Raw genomic sequence first — 23,664 nt, 5'->3', positions numbered from 1 at the left:
TGCTGCCCCCATCTTGCATTAAAACTATTGAGTCCAATGCATCTCTTTCCTGTGGGGCGGGTATGATATGCTGGCGAAGCATATCGCAGTAGCGCCTGCCAGTCAGACTGCTCGTCTTTGGTCCTTGAGCGCCAACCTGTCCAGCGTAGCCCTGAAGCCACACCATACGGTGACGCGTTCGCCATACAGGGGAACTTCATGAATAGTGAGTGGAGGTGAAAATCCCCACACTTGGCAATTTTGTGTGTTCACATCACCCGTGAGAGAAAACTGGGCTTCGTCTGTTCATAGGGTGGTCCAGGGTCAACCCTCGTCAAATACAATCCTTGCGAGAAAGTGGAGAGACAAGTCAATGCGCCATTGTGCGTCCTGTGGTGCAAGCTGCTCTACGGTATGGATCTTGTACGGATACCATTTGAGAACGGCTCGAAGCACCTTCCGTACAGTGGACCACGGGATGTTAAACTGTTGTGACACAACGCGCGCACTGCCTGACGATCGGGAATTGCGCGTTGCGTTGTCTGCCGTAGCAACTGCGATTTCATCAACCACCTGTGGTACAACCGGTCATCGGCCTCTTCCCGGAGCGACGCCCAGTTCTGTAGTTGCTTCGAACTTCTTCGTAGTGCTCCGCACAGCAAGCGGAGAAAGAGGATCCTTCCGTAATCCTTTCATCGAGCGTTATTCTCGAAGGGCAACTGCAGCATTACTGTTGTTTTGATAATAGAGCTCCACCTGCCCCTTTTGTCCAAGCTCATGGTGACACGTCAACAAGTGCACTGGAACTGGTCAGGTGTGTGAGGCTATGAATCACGATGACTGATCACGGCACCTGGTGGCCGTAGTTGGAACTGGACGGTGGCGCTATGACGCACCCCATACTCTGGACATTAATGCTACTAAGTTTGCTACTTGCACGGTAATTAGTTTCCATGTTGCAAAGTGTTAGATAGGGTAAGTTTAATCAGAACCATCCGGTATATAACAGATCATAATTGTTCAAATGGCTCTGAGCACTATGGGACTTAACATCTGTGGTCATCAATCCCCTAGAACTTAGAACTACTTAAACCTAACTAACCTAAGGACATCACACACATCCATGCCCGAGGCAGGATTGGAACCTGCGACCGTAGCGGTCACGCGGTTTTAGACTGAAGAGCCTGGAACAGCACGGCCACACCGGCCGCCCGTTCGGCTAATCCCGCGCAACAAGACACTATCCATTCCGTTCAACTGGTGTAGGTCCTTTGTTGTCTCCGACAGAATTGCAAAGTCATTGGTAAACCTCAAAGTTTTTATTTCTTCTCCGCGGATTTTAATTCCTACTCCAAACTTTTCTTTTGTTTCCCTTACTTCTCGTTCAGTATACAGATTAAATGACGTCGGGGATAGACTACAACCTTGATTCACTCCCTTCCCAATCACTGCTTCCCTTCCATGTCCCTCGACTCATAACTGCCATCTGCTTTCTGTAAACAGTCTTTCGCTACCCGTATTTGACCCAGGCCACCTTCAGAATTTGAAAGAGAGTATTCTGTTCAATATTGTCAAAAGCTTTCTCTAAGTCTGCAAATGCTAGAAACATAAGTTTGGCTTTCCTTAATTTATCTTCCGCAATGAGTCGTAGGGTCGGTATTGCCTCGCGTGTTCCATCATTTCTACAGAATCCAAACTGATCTTCATCCAGGTCGGCTTCTAGCAGTTTCTCCACTCGTGTGTAAAGAATTCGTGCTAGTATTTTTTAGTATGTTTGTTATCCAGTTCTAATTAAATCTGAGAATTGATCTTACTGTATGTTGGGGTAACACATTGCATTTCCACAGTATTGAAGATGCTCGTGCTGGTCGAGTGAAAAAGGTAAAATTAAGTAAAGATCTACATGCAACTTTTGGCTGCTATACAACTCTAATAGTGACATCAAGTCACGCAAGAAGAATGCAACATATTGCAAATCAATAGTACTGCAAAATTGTTGGTTTGGTCACTAAATAACAAACCACCAGCTGGTAACCCAATGACTTAATTATCCGTAGCAATCTGCCACGACAGCTTTGTTTGTTATATATTGTCTTTGTATATCTAATCACCAAGATGTTCATGACAGTCTGACGATGGGTTCTACCCGAAATGCGTCAAATAAAGTCGGTGATTTATCAGCTGGTGGCTTCACGTTTAGTGATCAAAACAGCAATTGTGTGGTACTCCTATTCAGCTGCTCTTCAGTTTTAATTTACAACGCTCGCTGTTCCCCTGCAGACAAATGTCGGAGTTCGCTGGACGCGTTGTGTTTCTGCACCGCCTTGCGTGGCCCCGTTAGCTCGACATTCTTGAAAACGGGCTTCCAGCGTTATTGGAAGAGATTCCTTTGGCTACAAGGAGAGGTATATTCTTTCAGCATGACGGGACCTCTGCACATTCTAGTTGTCAGGTGACACATCACCGAAATCTAATATTCGCTCGAGGATGTGTCGGCAGAAATGTTCACGTTTCTTGACACGTAGGGCGCTGCCTTCACGGTTTGATATTCTTACCCATGGGAAAGGTTGAAAGGCGTAGTATGAAGAGAAAAAAAACTAAGACACGAATTGAATAGCGCTGCTCTCATAAGACAACGTCAAGATCTCAGTTTTCAAGAGAAATCGAAAGCTTCTTGACGCTGGAAGTGAAAGTTACGAAAATCAATTTTGAACTTACTCACATGCTTCTGGTTAAAGCCTTCTGTGAATATTTGTTTGGGTTACTAAGTAACGATTGCATAGCAGTATCCAATGAAAATCGGACGTATGTTACATGGAACGTTTTATTCGAAATAGTTTCTAGTATCACCTCCCAAAATATTTACATCCTACGTAATCGTATACATGAGCAAAAATGCATTGTTTCTGATTATGAGCTATGAAACTCAGAACCAGTAACGACATTAATAACAGTTATTTACCATGACTGGTTGCTATATTTACAAGTTAATCCTGTGTTAAAAGTCTATTACCAGCTCAGATATAAGTAATTAAGTAATACTGGTGTTTCAGAATACAACTGCAGTACTTATTCAATAGACACAGCAAAACGTATTGTATCTCCAAGCTTTTACTGGTAATAACTGCCGTGACAAAGTTGAAGATTGCACCACTATTCGGCATTAGTGTCAGAACATGGGACCATATGTGCTAATTTTTAATTCGACGGTCTTGAATAAATTTTTAGAGATTCAAAGGCTTTGTGCCAGCAGCTAAATAGAACAACGTCATGTAATTATGGAACACATTTATTATTTCCCAAGCTCAATAAATTCTGATCACTATGCCACTTCACCACAATTACGGAAGAAATGGGACGTTTTGAGTTTGCAACATGATTGTACTGCATCTACATCACTTTCACTTTCGTGCACGTGATTGAACACAGAACTTCAGAAAACCCGAAATGAGTGTGCCTTCCATGACAGTTCTCTATTTTTAAAATGATTCGTTGTTGCCTGCAACTGTTGATTTTTATTTCTTTTTCATATTTTCGCCTTACGCTATTTTCTTTTAACTGGATATGTTTTTACAATATCGTTACATCGCTTACGGCTAAATTCGCAGTATTTGCCATTGCGGATATTTTACAATCAAAGAGCTGACGAAAGTATCAGAGTACCTGTAAATGGCCTAAGCTGAAACTGTTCAGTGGTACAAAGATAAAAAAGTCAACAGTTTAAGGCAGTAAAAAAATCGTACCAGCTGTGGACCTAGGATCTCTTCATTCCCAGTGGTCTCCAGTAAGAGATGATCCAACTCCACGCAATCTTTTGTAACGTTCGTGCGTCCAACGATCCTTTGCAGGATGTCGAATGCGGTCGTGACGTCGACCATAACACAATGGTAGGCTGTTGGCTGTAGTTTTTCATTTTTTCAATACGCAATTGCAAATTTTGGCACTTGGGCCTTTGTCAAACGCTTAAAACAATGCCTTAGTGATTTAGACACGTCTGTCATTATATAAACGTCGGAATATTCTAGAATGGTTTCAAGAAGACCTGGGTGGGATCACCACTTGAGTTGTCAATGTTCAAGACATACTCCATGTTCAGAAGGAGAGAAAAATGTGTATAAAGTTTGATACGCACACACTGATCCCCGAACGTAAACAACTATGCATGGACGATTGCTGCCACTTGATTGAAAGGCAAAGCGCGCACAGTTTTCTTTCCGGAGAAAATCATCACTGGTAACCATACGACAAAGTGGAGAAATTCACATGAAATATCAACGCGTTGACGACATATCCGACATTCAAGCCAGTGTGCTGCACGAGTTGTACAACATCCCAAAGTAGGACTTTCCTGGCAGTTTCATATCGTAAGAATGTTCTGACCGTTTTATTCGAGGCGAGGGAGACTATGTGGCATTAATACCGCCATTTTAATGTTCCTCAATTTTTATTAGAGTAGCAACGTTTTGTACTGACGGGGTATATTTACGGTGGTATGTCATACCGATCACAGTATGACAGTACAGGAAGAGACAGCGATAGCAGATCAATAATAAACAAAAAACAGTAAAAGAAGCTGCTTGGAGGGAAACTAAAAAGACAAGAGCATCATTCTGCGCAAAGAAGTATCGACTCTTGTCCCATGCGATAGTAGACTTGAAAACTGAACATATTCTCTGTACAGGAGGACTACGTGGTGTGATGCTACAATCTTTCAAGAATGATGGAGAGTGATAAATGTATCAGTCTGAGCTAAGGGACTCTGCTGGTCTGGAAACGAAGTATCGACAATTGTAAGCGAGAATCGTTGTGATACCTCTGACAGTGTAATATATGTAGTGATGTTATTATTCTTAAGCTTGTAGGGTAGGCAACTTCTAAGAGGTGGTAGTATGGACCAGCACAAGAAAAAAATGTTTAGTAAACATGGGCACCAAAATGCATACCTTACGAGCTATGATCTCTTGTTCATCTTTGAAAAATGGCTCTGAGCACTATGGGACTTTACGGCTGAGGTCATCAGTTCCCTAGAACTTAGAACTACTTAAACCTAAGTAACCTAAGGACATCACACACATCCGTGCCCGAGGCAGGATTCGGACTTGCGACCGTAGCAACAGCGCGGTTCCGGAATGAAGTGCCTAGAACCGCTCGGCCACACCGGCCGGCTCATCTTCGATACTGTGACAAATGGACCAAATCAAGAAAAAAAATCCAGTAGACATGGGCTCTAAAACGCATACCTTACATGCTATGAGCGCTGTACTAGTACCTGCGAAAATAGCCTACCCTACAGTCTCAGCAACAACAGTATCTGTAATGTATTCGACTGTCAGATGTGTCAGAACGAGTTTCGCTTATAAGCATCGACTCAGTCGCTTCCAGACCACGGTCCCTTACTTTAGATTGATACATGTACGCTCCTCCATTACCCCGAAAGTTTGTAACATCATCGCGGAATTGGACTGTATTTTTTTGCTGTGTCTATTGTAGCTACTGTGCAATCGTATACTGAAACAAAAGAGGCAGTTGGTAGTTGGCATGGCTGGCCCCAGAGCTGGCACGTCGCACAGACGTGCAGGAAAGTACGGCCGTGATGTGCGGTAGAGCTGGGGACGAGTGAGTTGAGCGGCTCGGGCGCGGCTGCCGGCAGGGCTGTGGCGCAGTACTACCACAGCGTGGACCAGGAGCGCGACTACATCTGCTCGACGCCCAAGGACTCGGGCATGCACCTCTGCCGGGACCTGCCGCCGCTCGTGCTCGACTCCGGACTCGTCTGCAACGCGACGGCGCTGCCCAACAGCCCCAACGAGCCCACCAACGCCTCCTGCGTCAACTGGAACCAGTACTACACCGAGTGCCTGCCCTCGCCCTACAACCCCTTCCAGGGCACCATCTCCTTCGACAACATCGGCCTCGCCTGGGTCGCCATCTTCCTCGTAAGTACATAACAACGTGGCGGACACTGCAAACTTCGTTTTCTGTTGACGCTGTACATTATTTACTCTGAGGTGACAACAAAAGTCACGGGATATCTCATAATATAGTGTCAGGCCTTTTTTGTGCGTCGTAGTGTAGAATCTCGACGTGGCATAGACTCAACTAGTCGTTAGAAGCAACACCGACTCAAAGGAAGGCCTCGGCGCTTGGTGACGTCACGTCAGCTAGGCACGGCGAACGCCAGGTCTGTTGCAGCTAGAAACGCCTTGGCGTATCACGCCTTGGCGTATCACTATAAATCTCTTATTTTTGGACAAAATGTTTGGTATTGTTTTGGATTCTGCAGTTTTATTTGGATGAAAGATTTTCTTACTATCGTAAAACTACAAATGAAGATCATAGATCTGTATTACTGAATCCTGTCGAAACAAACGTAGATCAATATGAGAAGATACTTTGCTCCATTGCAAGCATCGGAAATTTTGCATTCAAGTTACTATATTTAATTGATCCATTTTGTTATCGAAACTTACCCCAACCCCCTTACAATGAACTCGTTTATTCTATTTATTTGTTTATTTTAGTTTGACATCGTCACTGGAAATGTGAACTAATTTACATGTGTAGATGTCCAACTGTTCCCAGTCATTAGATTACAGTCGTTTTCAATGAAAGGAATTCTAAACAGGAAACAAAATAGCTTCATACACCGAAAATACTGCTGAGCTTAAACTTTTTTAAACACGCACATTAGGGAAGATAAACATTCCCCTCTTGCAACTGAAAGGAGAAAGTTTATAAGATAAAAATTTTATTTGATAAAACAAGTATCTCTCTTTTGCCTCTTGTTCTGTCCCCCACCCCCTCCCCCCAACGTGTACAATCGCAAGGTATTTCATTAACATTCAGTGCTCCTCATCCCATAGTCAACCAAGATACCTAAAGAAGAACACCAATATGTTCACAGTTTCTTGAAAGCCCCGTACAAACGTAACTTCCTCAGATTTACAAATAAGGTAAAGAAGCACGAATTCTGTTGCTGCTGGACCATGAAGTTGTTTTTGTATGTCAGTCCTTAAAACAGGTGGAAATTTAAGTTCAGGAGTACACTATTTGTTAAGAAGTGCAATGAATTGCACAATTAATTGATTGCAGAAATCTCTCAGAACAATGTGTGTTGGTCAACTACCGCCAATAGTTTCACACTTTCCTGTGTCAGAGAGGAAGACACCACCATTATGAGTATCCCTGCAACAGACCTGGCGTTCGCCGTGCCTAACTGACGTGACGTCTCGAACAAGTACCAATGCCTTCCTTTGAATCGGTGTTGTTAGAAGCCCCCTGAGCCACGACGCCTCTCTAGCCGTCCGTAACTGCGAAAGTGTTGCCGGTGCAGGATTTTGTGCACAAGCTGACCTCTCGATTACGTCCCATAAATGTTCGATGCGATTCATGTCGGGCAATCTGGATGGCATTCGCTCGAGTTGTCCGGTATGTTCTTAAACCAATCGCGAACAGATGTGGCCCACTGATGTGACGTCGTTTGCCAACACGAAGTCCATTCAAGGCTGCAAATGATAGCCAAGTTGCCGAACATAACCATTTCCAGACAATGATCGGTTTAGTTGGACCATGTTAAAACAGCCTACAGCACTATGGAGCCGATATCGGGTTGCAGAGTGTCTTCTTGACAACACAGGACTGCCATCGTGGGGTCTCCGCCACACTCGAACGCTACCATCAGCTCTTACCAACTGAAATCGAGACTCATCTGAACAGTTCATGTTTTTCCAGTCGTCTAGGCTGCAGGCCATGTCGTTTAGTTAGCAAAGGCTCTCTCGTCGGTAATCTGCTGAAATAGTCAAATTTCGCCACACTGTCCTAACGAATACGTTCGCCGTACGTCCCACAATGATTTCTACCGTTATTTCACGCAGTATTACTTGTCTGTTAACACTGACAACTCTACGGAAATGTCGTCGGCCATTGCGTTGTCCGTGGTGAGACAATGCCAGAGCTTTGGTATTCTCGGGACACCGCGACACTGTGAATCTCGGAATACTGAATTTCCTAACGATTTCCGAAATGGAATGCCACATGCTTCTAGTTTCAACTCTCATTACGCGTTCAAAGTCTATTTTTCCCGTCGTGCGGTTATAATCACGTCGGAAACATTTTCACGTAAATGACCTGAGTACAAATGGTAGCTCCGCCAATGCAGTGTACACAATACTACCGCCATCTGTACATATGCATATCGCTATCCCATGACTTTTGTCACCTCAGATTACTTTCTTATAGCTAGGTATAAAAAATCACACATGGTGGGCAAAGTGAAAATGGCCCAGAAAACATTTCATGCACCTTAAGACAGGCAACCCACTTTACATCATCCACTCCAGTTTCAGATACTGTAAGTTTGCCTGTCCATCTTAAGGTTCTAACATAACTTCTTTTAATAACAACAATGTTTAAACACAAGGAAATGTTTGCCATATCTCACTTGTTCGCTGTGAATGATTTTCAGTACTTTAAAAAGCAAAAAAGAAGTTCATATTCAGAACTTTATCTTTACATTTATAGTATTTATGGTTGAGTTTATCACTAAACTTCTCATCGATGCCCGTAACAGATTCTTTGTATAGTTATCACAGTTAGTTGTCGACTATAATGATTCCTGCATCATGAAAGACATTTTTCGATTCACAATGTTGCTATGTTAAGATTTGAATGAAAGGTCACAGGAATTTAATTCGCTTTACCATCAACTTAGTCAATATTTCTTACATTCAATCGACACAATACAATATGGTCAACTGGTATGTGCAGCCGAAGAGAAATTATTCGACTATTCAGACCCACTGAAACCGGACAAAGATCACTTAAAAAAGCTGTACAAAGACACTACTAAACAATACAAAAAAAATTATCTTTGTGTATTTATCATTTACAAATCGGTGTTTTGATTTCATTACGATTAAATTCAAAATTAATGCTAGTGATTATTATAAGGAGTAATAATAATTAGTGTAATTTTATTCAAAAATACAAAATATATATGTCTTTTTTAGGGCTACAGTATTACATTGAAAATAACTTTTCTACATACATTTTTCCACTTGTACATACATGAACTATACTCATACCGCGGAAAAGATTTGGACCCAAAATGCAAACAATATGTGGATGCAGAAAAGTTCAAGATATTTGTATTTCGGGATAGAATTATTTAGTCTGGTTGTACGAAAAATGACAGAATTTTTGTGGACATGTAGCACAAATGGATGGCGTAAGTTTACTCAAAAACGTCTTCGGCATCACAAGTATAACTCAAAAATCAAACTGAAATGGCTAGCTGACACCCAGAATCATAGCAGGGAAGTCGCTGTCAAGCACTAGCAACCACACTGACCACTAACAGACAGAAGATCGACTCTCATTAAGTTCGCACCCAAATAACTAACAGCGAGAACTCTGGAACTCAAAGACGCATGGACACTAGAACGTCAGCAGACGCATGCTGCCAGGATGATGAAGTTTTGTCAAGATAAAAACAAGAAGCGTAAAGCTGACTACGGTATTGCTTCTAAAAGTTCTTTAAGGGCTAAATGATTTAATAATAACAGTACTAACAAGTGTCCTTTAGGAACTGACCACCGGGATCAAATTGATTTAGAGCTGGAACTGTTAAAGTTGAGCTGTGCTAGTCCTTGCGTTTGTGAGTTGTGGCGCTACAGTACTGGATGAAAGTATGTAATTCAAGCTTTAGACAGATAAACATTGGAAATGATAGCGTTGAAGTGTTTCAGCAACGACCGCGTGTGTCGTGTATTAGGTTCTTGGGAATTAGACTAACCTTGGAAGTTACAAATTTAGTCTTTTGGGCCACGGTCAGTTCAAACCTGCTAATGAAAGCGATTTTTTGTGTAAGTTCTGTTCTGTTGAAGAGTAAATTGATTTACTCTAAATAATTAACTCCAGATAAGAGTTATTTCGTAAATTCTTCACTTACTTAGGTCATATTAAAAATTTGTGAGCTAAGCTTAACTTCTAGGCCGCTACAGATCAGCGATCCGCTTTATTCACTGTTATTCAAAATGAAATCAAGTGCAAATAAGTTGTTCATTTGCGGTCTTTTGTCATGTATGTCCATTTATTTTTATATGAACACGTTTATCTTGTTTTATTTACTGATACGATCATATATAGGGAGGGAAAATTAAATATGACTGGCAGTTTGTCAGGCGCCTTGTAATGGAATTGAACAGTGGAACACTTTTGTTTTTAGCATACAACTCGATACATAAAATAGATTAACTACCAGGTACCGAACACTTTTCACACATCATTATTTTATTATTTTCTATTGCAAGAATAAAGTTTTGTCTTTCCTTTTATATGGTGGCATTGAAATTCATGGTTAATGATGATCTCTAAATTGGTAAAAGTGGTTCTGGCAGAACGACTGCTTGATAGTGGCGTAGTTTGGGCAATTATTTATTTTATGCTTCAGTTATTTGGTTATTGGAACGTTTTAACAAATCCCAAGATTATGAAACAAACATTAGTTTTCTACCTTTATGTCAGCTCTCGTCGTTACAAAATTTAGCCTACCCTCTATGTACTGCTACAAGACAAAATCATTTCGAAGTTTCTACACAAATCCTTCTTCAAGTAACAGTAAACAGGATCATTTCTTTTGCTAAAGTATTTAAGAAAATGTTACTGGAATTTATGGCTCTCTTTGGTGAATCTGAACTACATATGAACGAGTAAAGTCTTGTTTGCCACCTCAAGATTTCGTCAGTTAAATCATCACAGTGACGTGTGTACATTGTTAAACTTATTGTAATTATAGCTCAGATTAGGAAATTCACGTCTTGTCTAACTACAGCCTCATTATAAGATTGTATTGGAGCACATTTATTGTTCTTTTCAAACACAAAAAGCAGTAAGAAAGCTGATGTTCTTTTAACAATGTAATAGTAACTAAATAAGATCTTGTCTTATTATGCTTTAAAAATGCTATCCAGCTTTCACTTAACAAGTTGTAGCATGTTTAGATCGTCCATTTCAACATGACTTTTTACCGTTTTCCAAGTAGTACCAATCCCACACCATTAAACTTCGTCTTTCATTACCAGATCATGCAACGAACTCCAGTTTGATCTGCCTGCTTTCATATTTCTTCATCCAAGGCAATGTACCATTAGTAGTTGAATTTTCAAGGCTTCATATCACTGCAAAGGTTTAAAGCGTTGGTGTTACCCACGTCTCGTGTTAGAAAACTGCGGTAGAACACCACGAAGACCCCATTCAAAATGTAATAGTACTTTTTCGCTACACAATTTTCTCAATTCTTATATTACAGTAGACAAATAATAAATACCACTGTAATTAGTACAATTAGTAATACACGTAATGTTTAGTAGACAAATAATAAATACCACTGTAATTAGTACAATTAGTAATACACGTAATGTTTAGTATACAATGTGACGCTCCGCCGACGTACCTGGGTAATAATAATCTTATTCACCCTACAGAAGTTTTACCTAAACTAGATGAGGAAGATTGCAGATACGTCTCAGCAAGATATCGTTAGGACAAAAGAAAGGTAATTTAAGAACTGCATCGATTGCCACAATTTGCAAATCCAGATAAATTACTGCCAATGATTACAATAAAAAAGAAGACTGTAGATGTGCTGTTATATGGTGATATGTGATACGGTCTGACCAGCATTCAATATTGTGCGATCTACTCAAAATTTTCAATCAATAACCTAATTTTTGTTCTTTCATAATGATAAAATGATACAGTTCTACTTAATATAAAACTTCCAGACTGACAAGACGTGGTCGATGCATAAAAATTTCCCTTAACGTTTCATCTGCGACTGCGGGAGATACCTTCAGAGGTTAGGCGGCGAACTGCAAACATAACTCGAGAGAGCGCTCAATATAGGCAGCGCAAAGGGCACCACAGTCCATCACATGACGTCGGCTACGAGGTTATAACTGGTAATGCCAACATTATCAACTGAAAGTAATCGATCGTCATTCGATTCAATCTAGAATGTTGGCATTAACAGAGACAATCTCGCAACTGACATCATGTGATGGGCTGTCGCGCACTCTACAGTGCCTATGTATTAGCGCTCCCTCAAGTTATGATTGCAGTTCGCTGCTTTACTTCTGAATGTCTCCCGCAGTCGGATATGAAGTGTTAGGAGTAATTTTTATGCATCGACCACGGTCTGTCAGCCCGGAAGTTTTAAGTGAAGTCAGTACCGGCCGTAAAAGCCTACACTGTATGATCAATATATATTTACTTCACCTCCATCTACAATATGCTGCTACGAATATCTTGAAAATAATTATAGATGGAATTGTCTTTGTGACATTAATTAAATAATTTTCTCTGATCTTACGTAAAGGTGGGAGTACCCTTTCGCATTGCAACTTTCCTTTGTTATGTCTCAAATCAAGTCTTCAACATTCCAACGAGATTAAGCTCATTTAAACTACTCGTAGCTAAGCACCTGGTCTTTGCAATATAAATCATTTTTGTATTCTGTAAAGTATTTCCTATATAGATATATTACTTGTTTTTAAATTAAATAATATGAAGTATTATCTGACGGCGTTTCTTGTGGTACAATCGGGACAAATTACGGATCAGAGACTTTCAATTCGTTAACGCTTTCAGTTATGTATAAACTTTAATACCGAGATTTTTCCTCAGAGAAACAGTGTCTATTTTAATAATAACGTTAGAGAATGATGCTGAAAATCGGATGGGTTGATGAGATGAAGAATGAGGACGTTCTCTCCTGAATCAGCTGAGAGGGGAACATGAAACACAGAGACAATAAGAGGGGCAGGATGATAGGACCTCAGAGAATAACGTCCATGGTACTAGAGGGGGTCACAGAGGGCAAAAACTGTTGGGCACACCAGAGACTAGAACATATCCAACAAGGAACTGAACACATAGGAGCCAAGCGCTACTCTTAGATGAATAGTGGGCCTGAAGAGGAATACGCGACGGGCTGTGCCAAACCAATCAGAAGGCTAATTATTTAAGAAGCACGTGAAATTAAATTTTGGAGATTTCGCTTTGAAATAATTAGGTATTTTATTTTATTTTATTTTAATTTTTTATACATTCACTGAACGGATGCAGGCTGAGTTGGCATCCCTTCGCTCCCAGCTTCAGGCTGTGTTGGCTTCGGTCACACAGCTTGAGGCTGTTGCCAATTTGCATCACTGTGGGGGTCCGGATGGGGGTTTGTCGGGGACGGCCAGCTCGTCCCACGCATCCCCCGATCGGACTAAGACTGTGGTTGCCCGTGATACTGCCCGCATTGAGGCTGATCCCTCACCTGTGGTAGAGTGGGAGGTCGTCTCAAGGTGTGGCAGGGGGCGAAAGACATTCCGGAGGGCTGAACGGAAGGCCTCTCCGGTTTGTCTGACGAACAGGTTTCAGGCTCTGTCTCAGGCTGATACTGATCATCGGCCGGACATGGCTGTTTGTCCTGTTCCAGCGGTTGCCCCTCAGTCTGCAAGATCCGGGCGGTCGCAGAGGGTGGGCTTACTGGTAGTTGGGAGCTCCAACGTCAGGCGCGTAATGGGGCCCCTTAGGGATATGGCAGCAAGAGAGGGGAAGAAAACCAATGTGCACTCCGTGTGCATACCGGGGGGAGTCATTCCAGATATGGAAAGGGTCCTTCCGGATGCCATGTAGGGTATAGGGTGCACCCATCTGCAGATGGTCGCTCATATCGGCACCAATGATGTGTGTCGCTACGGATCGGAGGAAATCCTCTCTGGCTTCCGGCGGCTATCTGATTTGTTGAAGACTGCCAGTCTCGCTAGCGGGATGAAAGCAAAGCTCACCATCTGCAGCATCGTCGACAGGACTGACTGCGGACTTTTGATACAGAGCCGAGTGGAGCGTCTGAATCAGAGGCTGAGACGGTTCTGCGACCATGTGAGCTGCAGATTCCTCGACTTGCGCCATAGGGTGGTGGGGTTTCGGGTTCCGCTGGATAGGTCAGGAGTCCACTACACGCAACAAGCGGCTACACGGGTAGCAGGGGTTGTGTGGCGTGGGCTGGGCGGTTTATTAGGTTAGGTGGCCTCGGACAAGTACAGAAATGGCAACAGCCTCAACGGGTGCGGGGCAAAGTCAAGACATGCGGGGACCAAGCAGCAATCGGTATTGTAATTGTAAACTGTCGAAGCTGCGTTGGTAAAGTATCGGAACTTCAAGCGCTGATAGAAAGCACCGAAGCTGAAATCGTTATACGTAGAGAAAGCTGGCTGAAGCCAGAGATAAATTCTGCCGAAATTTTTACAAAGGTACAGAAGGTGTTTAGAAAGGATAGATTGCATGCAACCGGTGGTGGAGTGTTCTTCGCTGTTAGTAGTAGTTTATCCTGTAGTGAAGTAGAAGTGGATAGTTCCTGTGAATTATTATGCGTGGAGGTTACACTCAACAACCGAACTAGGTTAATAATTGGCTCCTTTTACCGACCTCCAGACTCAGCAGCATCACTGGCAGAACAGCTGAGAGAAAATTTGGAATACATTTCACATAAATTTCCTCAGCATGTTATAGTCTTAGGTGGAGATTTCAATTTACCAGATATAGACTGGGACACTCAGATGTTTAGGACGGGTGGTAGGGATAGAGCATCGAGTGACATTATACTGAGTACACTATCCGAAAATTACCTCGAGCAATTAACCAGAGAACCGACTCGTGGAGATAACATCTTGGACCTACTGATAACAAACAGACCCGAACATTTCGACTCTGTATATGCAGAACAGGAATCAGTGATCATAAGGCCGTTGCAGCATCTCTGAATATGGAAGTCAATAGGAATATAAAAAAAGGGAGGAAGGTTTATCTGTTTAGCAAGAGTAATAGAAGGCAGACTTCAGACTACCTAACAGATCAAAACGAAAATTTCTGTTCCGACACTGACAATGTTGAGTGTTTATGGAAAAAGTTCAAGGCAATCGCAAAATGCGATTTACATAGGTACGTGCCGAGTAAAACTGTGAGGGACGGGAAAAACCCACCGTGGTACAACAACAAAGTTAGGAAACTACTGCGAAAGCAAAGAGAGGTTCACTCCAAGTTTAAACGCAGCCAAAACCTCTCAGACAAACAGAAGCTAAACGATGTCAAAGTTAGCGTAAGGATGGCTATGCGTGAAGCGTTCAGTGAATTCGAAAGTAAAATTCTATGTACCGACTTGACAGAAAATCCTAGGAAGTTCTGGTCTTACGTTAAATCAGTAAGTGGCTCGAAACAGCATATCCAGACACTCCGGGATGATGATGGCATTGAAACAGAGGATGACACGCGTAAAGCTGAAATATTAAATTCCTTTCTACAAAGCTGTTTTACAGAGAAAGACCGCACTGCAGTTCATTCTCTAAATCCTCGCACAAACGAAAAAATGGCTGACATCGAAATAAGTGTCCAAGGAATAGAAAAGCAACTGGAATCACTCAACAGAGGAAAGTCCACTGGACCTGACGGGATACCAATTCCATTCTACACAGAGTACGCGAAAGAACTTGCCCCCCTTCTAACAGCCGTGTACCGCAAGTCTCTAGAGGAACGGAAGAGGTAGGAAAGATTGGAAAAGAGCACAGGTAGTCCCAGTCTTCAAGAAAGGTCGTCGAGCAGATGCGCAAAACTATAGACCTATATCTCTGACGTCGATATGTTATAGAATTTTAGAACATGTTTTTTGCTCGAGTATCATGTCGTTTTTGGAAACCCAGAATCTACTCTGTAGGAATCAACATGGATTCCGGAAACAGAGATCGTGTAATACCCAACTCGCTTTATTTGTGCATGAGACCCAGAAAATATTAGATGCAGGCTTCCAGGTAGATGCTATTTTTCTTGACTTCCGGAAGGCATTCGATACAGTTCCGCACTGTCGCCTGATAATCAAAGTAAGAGCCTACGGAATATCAGACCAGCTGTGTGGCTGGATCGAAGAGTTTTTATCAAACAGAACACAGCATGTTGTTATCAATGGAGAGACGTCTACAGACGTTAAGGTAACCTCTGGCGTGCCACAGGGGAGTGTAATGGGACCATTGCTTTCCACAATATATATAAATGACCTAGTAGATAGTGTCGGAAGTTCCATGCGGCTTTTCGCGGATGATGCTGTAGTACACAGAGAACTTGCAGCATTAGAAAATTGTAGCGAAATGCAGGAAGATCTTTAGCGGATAGGCACTTGGAGCAGGGAGTGGCAACTGACCCTTAACATAGATAAATGTAATGTATTGAGAATACATAGAAAGAAGGATACTTTATTGTATGATTATATGATAGCGGAACAAACACTGGTAGCAGTTACTTCTGTTAAATGTCTGGGAGTGGAATGATCACATAAAATTAATTGTTGGTAAGGCGGGTACCAGGATGAGATTCATTGGGAGAGTCCTTAGAAAATGTACTCCATCAACAAAGGAGGTGGCTTACAAAACACTTGTTCGACCTATATTAGAGTATTGCTCATCAGTGTGGGATCCGTACCAGATCGGGTTGACGGAGGAAATAGAGGAGATCCAAAGAAGAGCGGCGCGTTTCGTCACAGGATTATTTGGTAACCATGATAGCGTTACAGAGATGTTTAGCAAACTCAAGTGGCAGACTCTGCAAGAGAGGCGCTCTGCATCGCGGTGTAGCTTGCTCGCCAGGTTTCGAGACAGTGCGTTTCTGGATGAGGTATCGAATATATTGCTTCCCCCTACTTATACATTCCGAGGAGATCACGAAAGTAAAATTAGAGAGATTCGAGCGCGCAAGGTGGCTTTCAGACAGTCGTTCTTCCCCCGAACCATACGCGACTGAAACAGAAAAGGGAGGTAATGACAGTGGCACGTAAAGTGCCCTCCGCCACACACCGTTAGGTGGCTTGCGGAGTATAAATGTAGATGTAGACACACCGTCTACGAAACACTAGCTCTTCAACCCAGCATTAAACCTGAAAATTTACATTATTTCGTAACTGATATTGTTTCGACTCATGATTTAAAAAAAATTATTGTCATGTATTAGTACACCCACCAGCACATTCTGCCTTGTGTCTATCCCTTCACATCAGTTTATGAGGTACACTCAATGTCTTTGAGAATTCATTGTGTAGGTTCCAGTCTTTGTCTGCCCCTACAATAATTCTTTCTACATCTTCACCAAGTTAAAAGTTAGTTATTCCTTAATGCCTTTCCATGTTCCATTAAACTGTACAGTCTTTTGCAAAGAAGATTTCTGTCATCCCTAAGTCCATGTAGCAGTACATTTGGAGGTTCCATATGATATTCTTTTAACAAAATAAAATCAGTACATTATGGATAGGCATGTACGTTAATTTACGAATGTCACCCACTGGATGGTATGCGGTTACTCATTATAGTAAAGTTTCATTATCTAACGTTGATGGTGTCGGTTTACGAAAACTATAGGCAAAAGGGTAATGTCCAGTAGACACTTTTTTATCCTGCGACAAGTGTACTAATATTCTTGAAAAGTTACAAGGAATTGAAGCGATCAAAAGTATAGCAGGAAAGGGTTTAGCAAGGATGCATACCTCTGGGCCGGTATTCGTGTCTCGCTGTGGGTATCATGCGTCTGATTCTGTGTTATCCCTATATCATCACAAGTAATCTGAACAATACCACGGCTTCTTCTACCAACAGTTTCGTTCCCCATTGTTAACCAACTTGATCTCCACGGAACGTTTGTGCTCTGCATACGTTAAAAAATTAACGAAACACACATTCTGTAACAAAACAAAAACTTTTCTTTTGTTTTCTTTACATTTTGTGACTGGATGAACAGTTTTTGACCGTGCTTTATTTGCTTTATTTTGCTTTCTTGAAACAATAGCGTTAAATACCCTTTCAGCATCCTAATTAGACCTAGAACATTGTTTTTCCTAATAGTACAATGCTAAGATTTGTTACTCACTTTTTCACCTCCTTATATTGTAAATTGTGATGTACTTGAAGGCTATAATACCGTCAGATTAAATAAGATAGTAAATAATAGTTTTATTAGTAATGGTAGTAAAAATGCTGTTAATACTAATGGAACCTGGATCACATGTTGCAGGTCATCAGTCTTGAAGGCTGGACGGATATTATGTATTATGTACAGGATGCCCATTCGTTTTGGGACTGGATATATTTCGTCTTGCTCATTGTGGTAAGTGTGTTATCACATTACGTTTTTCCTTCTGTTTTCACTCTTTTGCTTTTATTGGTATGGGATTTTTTTGTTATATTCATAACATATTAACTTATTATCTCTTGTTGAGTTAATGGAATTTAAATAGATGAAAAATATTATAACTGTGTTTAAATTTGTACTCTCGCTTATTATGGTAACACATCTGCTAGACTAGATTATTTTCATATTACTAAACATAGGTATACAATATTTCAAAAGAAGCATAAGAAAAATAAAGTAAATTACAAAAAGAATGGTCGACTTAGGAAAGGACTTTCGCCAGACTAATCTCAACTGGTTACTGGTCGCACTCTTCCGTTACAAAGCTAAATGATAAGCTTCCGAGTATTCTCAGTAGAATTGTCCAAAACATTGTCGTCTTTTCTCCAGAAGAAATCTAGAGAATAAAAATATGAATTGTCTGGGAATGGGCTAAAGACATTCTACTAGAAATATAATACATAGATTGCCTGCGATACCAAACGTTATTCTTCGAAAATTATTTCAGACTTCCTCATCCCCCCTCGCTTACTTAGGTAGTTAATGTTGCATTTTACGGTATAAGGAAAATAATCATTTTCTGTATTCCCCTGTTACTGTCAACATTTTTCAGTTGACGTGAAGATGGTGGACGTTGTGAACTGAATCAATAAAGCACGTATTACTATACTGAGAACGAAATTCTCGGCGGGTAAAGAAGTAAGAGAAGCTGAAAGCCCAATTTTTTTTCTGGTCGGTGTTCCGTCCCTTAAAATATAATGCCATCTCTCGACTACAAGGCAAGGTAATGACACAAGATGCTTAAAAGTGCCGTCCAAAGCCATGATTTGTCTATTACTGGAAGATATAGCTTCAAGGATAATGAACTCAAAATGTAAACAATATTTGTTAAAATTTAAATTGCCGGAAATTATACATTTATAATAGTTGAGGAAAACGGAAATTAGTTATTATGCGATATTGTACCTAGCAAATAAATAAGGTACTTAGCGAAAAACATAGAGGAAAAATGCTGTGATCCACAAAATAATGTTATCCGAATAACGTGCAGATCAATTATCAATGCAGTATATTTCTTAGAGTGTGATCCTAAATTCTGTAAAACAGTTTATGAATACGAAAAAGCATATTAACACTCTTTTGACTTTGATACCAGCTTTCTTCGCCATTGTACACCAAGACGTAATGTGACCTGTTTGTGGTTTTACAATCTGAAATTTTTCTGAAAGGTAGAGTGTGTATCGCATCTACAGGTGAAACATGTAATGATTTCCTCTGAACGACTGTCCTTTCACAGCTCTGATAAACATGACAGGTCTGATTTCTGGTACAAGAGTCTGCCGGTAGCGGTGATGGTTATAACGATTTACTTTCTTTTGTCTAGTACATGCCTTTCATCCTGCAGCAGGAGCATTGTACAGTGTCGAAGGCGTGACTCAAGAAGCAGTAGATGAAAGTTTTTCCAGAGCTGCAAAGACTGTACAGAAACGTTTCCGTAAAGCATAGTTCACAGATTTATTTCCCACTCTTCGTTGCCCTTGAGAACTCACTACTCTACGAATGATGTCCATTACTGCGTTAGTAACTATTATGTGAATGGCAGAAAGCAGAGTATATAACTGATATTTCATCTGCACTTTCAGAAGATGTGAATTTTCTTCTTTTTTGCAGATGATACAAGTACAGAAATAAAAGTAGTATCAGTCCTAATACTGAATAGGCAGCTAGATAAATATTTGAAAACATCAACTGACGGTTCAAGACAAATGGATTACCACTGAATTTGGAGAAGGTTCAGTACAACAGTTCAATACCCCTCATAGAGCTCCACAAGCTATAACAACTGGTTACGCAAACAATGAAATACAAGAAGCAGGAAGTGTTACGTTTTTGGAACTGTAATCACAGCTGTAATTTGAAAACCCACTGCCTAGAATTAATGAAGCCTGGCAGTTTAATTTGCACATGATCACCCCTTGGGAGCATTTTAGAACGGAGATGCTGGTTTATTTTACATTTTTCTACTCAATAATGAGCTGTTCAATGATTTTGTCCGAAAACCAAACGTACAGAACGAATACTTTCAGAATGCGAGAGCATCTTATAAGAATTATATCAGGTGTTAGTTCTAGAACTTTCTTGTGGAGATATATTCAACAGAAGTTGGGTATTTTGACAACGATTTCATAATATTATATTTATATATGTCCTTTTCCTTTAGAAATACTTATTTCTTCTCGGGAAATAGTGAATATAACATCAAATAAAATAGAATCTATCAAGACTTCAATGAGAGATTATGGGTACACATGTAGTAAACAACGTACCAGAACACATTACATGTCATGAAGATATTGTGGTGAAATTTAAGACAGAATTAAAGAACTTAATGATTAATTTCTCGTTCACGAGGTACACAGCCATGTAGAACTTTTTAAAGGACATCATACTCGCCGTTGACTATATAAATTACTTTTTGACAATTGTTATTTCGGCCTTTGAATCGTTTGCAACTGGTATTGCAAACGGCTTTGCTTGAGCACATGTCAGACTATAAAATCCTCTCACATGTATACATGTCATCATCGAGCATTAGCTTTTTCAGTGTAGAAACAGACTAACATCAAACGTGTGAGAAGCCGTTTACACCTTGAAATTATGTAAATTTCCAGTAATAACATGGTTTTCGACAGATACACAATCTGGTCAAAAGTATCCCGACACCCATTGTAATTCAGAATTGGCCACTAGATGTAACAAGAGGCGGACCCGGCAGTGTAAAAAGGTGGCGAGGAGTATTGTGCTGTCAGTAGACAGGCAGTAACAGCATAATGAGTCGGCCAGGAGAGCGCACTCACCTCGAATGTGTCACCTGGGTAACAAATCCATCAAGCACACTACAGCACTAGCTGTTGGTAAACCTGTCGGGATGTGAGGTGGTGATCCAAGAAACTCTTCTGTTCCTGACGTTTCGTCCAGGACTGAGATGGACATCCTCAGAGGCGCCCCTCTGCTGAGTCTTGCCGAGTCGGCAAGACGCGCGTCTGAGGATGTCCAGCGCCGTCCTGGACGAAGCGTCAGGAACAGAAAAGTTTCTTGGACCACGACCTCTTATCCCTAAAGGCTAACCAACAGCTATGTCATCCGGTCGTGAAAGCCTTCATTCTACACTACAGCACTTCCAAAGCTGCCCATGTCGACTGTGGGTGATGTGATCGTGATGTTGAAATGAGAAGGACCAGCCACAGCTAAAACAACACTAGGGGGCTCATATATGGACCTCATATATTGACGGACAGGGACCATAGAGCATTGCAGAGCGTGGTTGTAAAAAACTGCGTGAAATCAGTGGAAGGAATCCCTTATGAGTCCTCCATTCCTACCAGTAGTCAAGCTAGCACAATGATTATGCGTAGAGAATTAACAAGCAGCTCCTCATAAGCCACACGTTTCTGTAGTCAATTCTCATCATGTGTAGTGCCAACAGTCAAGAACAGAGGACGTGGAGTTACGACGTTAAGTTCTCTTCCCCTTATTGCGCCTAAGAAAACGCTAAGTGCGGAAGGATACAGTAATGTACGTAGGTTGGAACTGAAATAATGGCAACACTGCTGTGGAGACACTATACAAAGGAATTTACTATTATCGCTGATAGAACACGTTGTTGACATACCTACCTTACATTGAGCAAATGGATTCGTCCGTCCCACGTCACCTGCGTGCGCACAATCGATGAAAGTACAGTCACTTGTGAGTGAGCAGTCTAATGTAACGGTGTAACTATGTTATCGAAACAGGAACAACGGAGTTGGATCAAGATTGAATGTGCTAGAGGTCGTGCAGCACGACAGTGTCATCAAGGTCTTCAAGAGGCAAGCGAAAGAAGCGGCGACACTTTCTGTCCAACCCACCCATCATTTTGCACGAGAATGCGCGGGCGCATACAGCGCAAGCTGTGGCTGCTCTGTTGGGTCGATGGGACTCGGAAGTACTGTAGCATCCACCATGCTCCCCGGACTTAAGTTCTTGTGACTTTCATTTGATTCCAAAGATGGAGGGCCGGTCGTACTGGCCGAGCGGTTCTAGGCGCTACAGTCTGGAACCGCGCGACAGCTTCGGTCGCAGGTTCGAATCCTGCCTCGGGCATGGATGTGTGTGATGTCCTTAAGTTAGTTAGGTTTATGTAGTTCTAAGTTCTAAGGGACTGATGACCTCAGAAGTTAAGTCCCATAGTGCTCAGAGCCATTTGAACCATCGAAGATGAAGGAACCACTTGGTGATATTCGCTTCAGAACTGTTCCAGAGATACTACAGGCAGTAGACCGCTCCATTCGCACCATCTATAGAATAGGCTCTGCTAACGGTATACTATGCCTTCCACATCGCTTGGAACGGATTCTACACAACGCTGGTGACTACTCTGAAGGACAGCAATAGGTGCAAACATGTAACTCTTTTGAATGGGTTGTGAATAAATAGTTGCCACTGTTTAAGTTCCAACCCTCATATACTTGCTTTAGTGGACGAAGAGTTTGGGAACGGTAATTTTTTATATAAGCATGACAATACAACATATCACAAAGCAGCTTGTGCGAGGCAGTGGTTTGAGGACAATAACATTCCTCAAATGGACTGGCCTGTCCAGAGCCCCGACCAGAACACAATGGAACACTTTTGGGATGAGTTGCAACGTCGCTTCCGCTCCAGAACCCAGCCTTCGCTCCAGCGTCCAGCATCACCGAAAGTGTCCCCAGCCGAGCTGAAGCCGTCATATAGGCGAAAGGTGAACACCCACCATGTTAATGTCCAGTAATAGGTGTCAGGATACTTTTGATCGATTAGTCTATCTGTAAGCTGTAGTGCACTCATTGCTGGAGATCTTTCGGCAATAAAATAAGTTATTTGGTGTGTGTCGTGTATTTTTTGCTGTACCCGGCGATGGCGTGTTGCCGCAGATCGGATCGTTCTTCATGATCAACCTGTGCCTCGTCGTCATCGCGACGCAGTTCTCGGAAACGAAGAAGCGCGAGATGGAGCGCATGCGCCTGGAGCGGGAGCGCTTCCGTTCCAGCAGCACGCTCGCCTCCAGCACCAACAACTCCGAGCCCACCTCCTGCTACGCAGAGATCGTCAAGTAAGTCGCAAACTTGAGGCATCTTGATACAAGTTTTTCTGCACTCTCTCCATCGAATTGGGTGAACTAGTTTCAAGTGGGTGTAAGATTCTAAAACTGCCATTATTTGTGTAGCTGATTCTATGACCTTAAGGACGTGTAGTGCCCGAAGAACTAAATATTATAGGAGAAGAAGATTCATAAATCTCTATGTATCCTTGTGCTGTGGTAGGTGTTTAGCTAATATACTTTTCCAGAATGAGCTTTCCACTCTGCAGCGGAGTGTGCGCTGATATGAAACTTCCTGGCAAATTAAAATTGTGTGCTGGACCGAGACTCGAACTCGGGACCTTTGCCTT

The 23,664-nt window shown here is 41.7% G+C and overlaps 1 protein-coding gene across 1 annotated transcript in view; it reads left to right on the top strand.

The window, feature by feature from the left end:
• The window catches only part of LOC126336038 (voltage-dependent T-type calcium channel subunit alpha-1G-like), a 741,513-nt gene that overhangs the window by 262,790 nt on the left and 455,059 nt on the right, over window positions 1–23,664 (top strand). Inside the window, exons 5-7 of the mRNA XM_049999518.1 lie at window positions 5,630–5,915; window positions 18,076–18,168; window positions 23,148–23,326. Of these exons, the coding sequence (XP_049855475.1) occupies window positions 5,630–5,915; window positions 18,076–18,168; window positions 23,148–23,326 (558 nt within the window). The remainder of the gene's footprint in view (window positions 1–5,629; window positions 5,916–18,075; window positions 18,169–23,147; window positions 23,327–23,664) is intronic.

This window comes from Schistocerca gregaria, chromosome 2 (genome assembly GCF_023897955.1).
Source record: "Schistocerca gregaria isolate iqSchGreg1 chromosome 2, iqSchGreg1.2, whole genome shotgun sequence".
NCBI classification, from domain to species: Eukaryota; Metazoa; Arthropoda; class Insecta; order Orthoptera; family Acrididae; genus Schistocerca; species Schistocerca gregaria.
Note: the sequence above shows the minus strand (reverse complement) of the source record. Positions and strands in the feature narration are given on the sequence as shown.